The sequence below is a fragment of the Amborella trichopoda genome, chromosome 8, assembly GCF_054954075.1.
Source record: "Amborella trichopoda isolate Santa Cruz 75 chromosome 8, AtrichopodaSantaCruz75HAP2 v2.0, whole genome shotgun sequence".
NCBI lineage: Eukaryota > Viridiplantae > Streptophyta > Magnoliopsida > Amborellales > Amborellaceae > Amborella > Amborella trichopoda.
The window spans coordinates 30,891,923-30,897,270 of NC_142343.1; the positions used below are offsets into that span (position 1 = coordinate 30,891,923).

Below are 5,348 nucleotides of genomic sequence, written 5' to 3' on the forward strand. Positions count from 1 at the left end.
TTCAAAGATAATGACGGTGCCAACACATATGGTTGGGGTGTTGCAGCCCTTTCATTCCTCTATCCTCACTTGGAAAAGCTTGCACTTTCAAGCGAAGACATTTTAGTGGTTCAGCCACTCTCATGCGGGTAACCATTTGTTTTGGTATATGACATAAGCGTAATAATTTAGACTGCTTTCTTAATATATTAAATATTTATCATACTCAATTTACTGCAGTGCTGGTCATATGAGCATATTATGCATATGAGGCCCATACCGCATAATATCCCTCCAAATATTCCTAGGGCCAAAAGATGGGAGCTACCGAAGAAATATGATGACAATCCACATAACTTAATGCCTCCCATCAGACAAGAAATTGATAACCTCCAACCTAATGAGGTTAGTGTATAACTTGATATTGATTCTTTCAATAGTATTTAAGTATTTGTAATTATTTTTATTGACTGATTGCATATCATATAACAGGTAATCTGGAATCCCTATCTCAACCCTGATGAGGTCATTTCAGATGATTGGCAGCAGGCATTTCAAACTGCAATGTGCCCTACAACTTTGATATTTGACGATATTGCCTAGCCGTACATGTCAGATTGAGTATGCCGACAATTTGGAGCAAAACAAGGCATTCCTAGGAATCCCTTGGTTGTTAGTAAGAGGGCAAGTAGACAAGTTGGACAGCGAGACTGGCGAAACGTCAATGCAGATAAAATCGCTAACTGGTTGTTTCGCCATGACCGCATCATGCATGATGTTCAACAAGATACTGATAATGTGTTGCCCTCAGAGGAGTACAAGACCTGGTACAATTTGGTGTCTCATCCTTTGATACATAATATCGCTAACCCACCAAAGACATATTGCAACCTCATATCCAGTGGTTCCTGCTCATGAACCACAATATATAATGAGACCCCAAGGTTATGACGATCAGTTGGTACGTTTATATCGACCTAAAAATTCTTTTAGTATTTTATTTACCTATTAGTTCTATTCAATTGTTTAAATATGCTAATTATGTAATCTTGTTGTGCAGGTTAATGCAGTTAAGGCATCCACAGTCATGTTAGTAGAGGCACTTACACTTAGACATAAGTAGTACCCTAAAGTTCTTAATTGCGTTAACAACGCGTTTGAAATATTGTCTAAGTTTGTGCCTATGGATATTGGTGACGTAGAAGCCAAGATGGAGCATTTACAACGTCAATATAATGATGAAGCTATACCTGATGAGGCCAGAGATGATGGAGTGGGTTAAAGTAGTCGGGTTGTAGAAGGCCTAGTTCCCTCCACACAACCTGCAGTTGAGGAACCTAGAAGATATAGCACACGAAATAAACAGTATCAGCCTAAGAGAAGGCGAGGCGTGTAATGGGCCATTTTGAGGATCCCAATTTTGTAATGGGTCATTTTGAGGGTCATATAGAGCTAGCATATTTTGTATGAAAAGTTATAGTATTTGTATTATTACTGCTCACTAAATATATTACAGAATCTTCAGTATCACTCTTGATATCATTGTGTGTTGTTGTGCTTATGGGCCATCTTGAGAAGACTTGGAATCTTGGTGAAATTTGATTGTTAGTGGTTGCATATGTATATTGGGTTTAACATCATATCACTGTCTAGAGCTATCCAGTATACATTCGATATAAGATTAATGGGATTTATTAATTTAACATTATTTACATTACTTCTTGTGATTGATGGTGGTGAAAATAACAGCTACTGTGCATCCATTATCATAAAATTAGCAATGAAAACAATTGTGATAGCCTAAAAATAAGAAAATAAAATGCATGTCCATACATCCAGAAATGAGTTATTTTCATGTCCATGCATCTAGAAATGATGTCCATTTTTTTATCATGTCAATACATCTTGATGTCCATGATCAATGTGATGTCTAAACAATTTCGGATGTTCACTGTGAAAATCTAGGAAGTAAGTTTTCGGATGTTCAACATCCGAAAATATTACTTTTTCGGATGTTCAACATCCGAAATTGGTACTGTGAAAATCCAGGAAGCTCTTGGATTTTCACAATGAGTTTTCAGATGTTCAACATCCGAAAAAGTAATATTTTCGAATGTTGAACATTCGAAAACTTACTTCCTGGATTTTCACAATGAGTTTTCGGATGTTGAACATCCAAAAACTTAGTGTGAGATTTTCACAATGAGTTTTTGGATGTTGAACATCCGAAAATATTACGTTTTCGGATGTTGAACATCCAAAAACTCACTGTGAATATCCAGGAAGTCCTGGATTTTCACAGTGAGTTTTTGGATGTTCAACATCCGAAAATATTATTTTTTCGGATGTTGAACATCCGAAAACTCATTTTGAAAATCCAGGACCTTCCTAAATTTTCACAGTACCATTTTTGAATGTTCAAAATCCGAATATATGTCAATTTCGGATGTTGAACATCCGAAATTGTTTAGACATCACATTGATCATGGACATCAAGATGCATTGACATGATAAAAAAATGGACATCATTTATGGATGCATGGACATGAGAATAATTCATTTCTGGATGTATGGATCGAAATTTAAATTTTCTTATTTTAAGGCAATCACAAGGATTTCTAATATTGAAATCATCTATGTCGACACAAAGATTGGCAAACTCATCCATTAGAAGATTTATGACAAGAAAGAATTCCGATTGTATTGACACAAATTTGACAACAAAAACATAATATTCACTCAATTCATTTATTCATGAAAATCATAATTCCATATAAGAATACAATATTAACATCAAGTTCACTCTATCAGTTCTCTACATGTCCTCCTATTATGACCCTCTGCGCCGTATCGTTTGTACTTCAAAGGCCTAGTGATCGGATGTTCCGTCTTGGATATTCTTCGTTGCTTTCTTGGTCAACCGAGAAGGTGTGTAGTCATTGGGGGCAACACTGTCCGGTTGTAAATAACTGTCAACTCAATATCATCGGGGACAGGTGCAAAGGGAGTTTCAAATGCTCTTCTAAAGTATTCCATTGTAAAATACTTAACACGTAGTACATAGTGGGATCTATATGCATATGGTTAATGGCCGCAATAGCATGGGCACATAGAATGCCACTGATTTGCCATTTTCTACAACTGCATGTCCACGCATTAAATCGACATCGTACTTCTTCCCAAGATGGTGGATCTTAAAAAGCGTGTCCATGGTGGATATAACTTTGTGTAAAAATAGAGCCTTCATCTTTCGCGTGTCAAGTAATTATTGGGCCTTCAGTACTAACATGCCACTCCAAGTATTGCCTAATTCCCTCTTCTCTTCAAACCTGGCCATTAACTGTATCTTTATTTCTTGACACATTGTAATGATCGGCTTCTCTAGAGCTGATAAAATCCAAGCATTGAAATACTCGGCCACATTTGATGTAAGATGACTGTATCTAGACCCTGAAAAATATGCATCTGCCCAAAATTTGGGTGGAATATTCTTAATCCAATCATATGCTTCTAGGTCGGCACACTGTATATTAAACATTATTTTTTCAAACCCACCAATGGTCGCTTTACGAGCAGCCTTCCAAAATAGCATAAGCAATACTTCAGTATTTGCTGACCTCTTCATAAAGCCCTTGAAGTTCTTTCCCATATGTTGCATGCAAAATGATGGAAAACATGTTGGAAAGCATTTTTCTATTGCTTCTGGCAGGCTTTTCTGTCGATGTGATATAATAGTTAAGGCAGGTAGATTAAGGTACCTATTTAAGAGCTCACTCAATATACTTAAGAACCAATACCAACTCTGGTAATTCTCATTCTCAACTGCTGCCAATGCCAATAGGAAGAACCCATTATTTGCATCTACTGCGATAGTGCACAATAAAATGCCTTGATACTTTCCTTTTAGAAATGTTCCATTAATGCCAATTAGTGGCCTGCATTCACTGACAAACCCCATAATGCATGGACGATAGGTAATGAATAGTCGCTTGAATTTGCCTTCATCTATGTGGATGCGAACTTCAGTTCCCGGGTTGGTTCTTCTAATCTTCTCAATATACAGAGGGAGGTCATGGTATTGTTGTTTATGTGATTCATCTATCATCTCTCTAGCAACCTCTTTTCCTCGCCAAGCTTGTATGTAGGAAAGCCTGACCCTGTGATCATGTTGAACATCCTTTACAATGTCTTTTGCTTTAATTTTTGGTTGGTCAAGAAGGTGACCTTTAATCTTTTTTGCCACCCAATCACTACGAGCTAGTGGCTGATGGACCCTCTCAATTAGACCACTACATATGTGCTTCTTAACCATAGACTTCACTTTAAAGTATGCGGTGTTGTCAACTCGTAAGTACCTCACTTGCCATGTGCATCCATCTGCCTTGCAACTTGCCCACACCCATCCTAATTTACTTTTATCAAACTTCAAAACAAAATTGTTGTGGATTGTAAAATCAACTAGATGATGCCGACATTCATTAACATTTTCAAAAAATTGCCCAATTGAACCTCGTTACCAACTCCTCTAGTGGTTCAATGTCTTCCATATCACGCTCTAGTACGAGCTCAGGGTTGGGCACCACTCCAATGTTTTGATCTTGCTCAGGTAAGTGTTACACTAACTGTTGCAAAAAAATAGAGTGTAAGATGAAACAACAATTTCTACACATATAAGATTAAAATAAAGCAATTTACAGATGAAAAACATAAATTGTAGATATACCTATACCTTGAAGATGGGCTCTCCGCAATAAATTCTTGTTGTGCCTCGGCAATATATACTACAATTCTCGAAGATTCCCCTCCCAACATAAAAGATACATCTATATCATCACTAACATCAATCAAATCAAGCCCACTAGACAGACTTGTGTTGTGGTACATAATAGCTAATTTGTTTGGATCACACTTGGTTAAATTTGCAAAATGACTTTTTAGCTCCTCCAAGGAACTATTCCCATTATACTTGGATGACCTTCAATTTTCCTCCTTTATAAATAACATGTTCGTCATCCGCATTTGTATCAAATGACCCCCCATATCGAAATACCAGTTGCACTCCCTCAGTAGCCATCATCAATACTACTGTATTAAATGAATAATAAAGTTACTGTTATAAAAAATCAATACAAAAAATTATCACAAATTGGTATATTTCTTACTACTTTAGGGTTCATAAAATCTGAGTATTACATAATATATTGAAATAGAGTACTACTAAAATTGTCAGTAGCGATCGTCAATACTCATGTATTAAATGAATAGTAAAATTAGTGTTAAAAAAAATTACCAAAAATTGGGATATTTCTAACTACTTTAGGGTTCATAAAATCTGAGTATTACATAATAGATTGAAATAGTGTGTGAGT

At 36.3% G+C, this 5,348-nt stretch overlaps 1 protein-coding gene across 1 annotated transcript; it reads right to left on the reverse strand.

Annotated features, from left to right (window-relative positions):
• Positions 1–3,244: 3,244 nt before the first annotated feature.
• LOC105421579 (protein FAR1-RELATED SEQUENCE 6-like) lies at positions 3,245–4,291 on the reverse strand. Its single transcript, XM_011629482.1, has one exon. The coding sequence runs from the start codon at positions 4,289–4,291 to the stop codon at positions 3,245–3,247; it is 1,047 nt and encodes a 348-aa protein (XP_011627784.1).
• Positions 4,292–5,348: the final 1,057 nt, after the last annotated feature.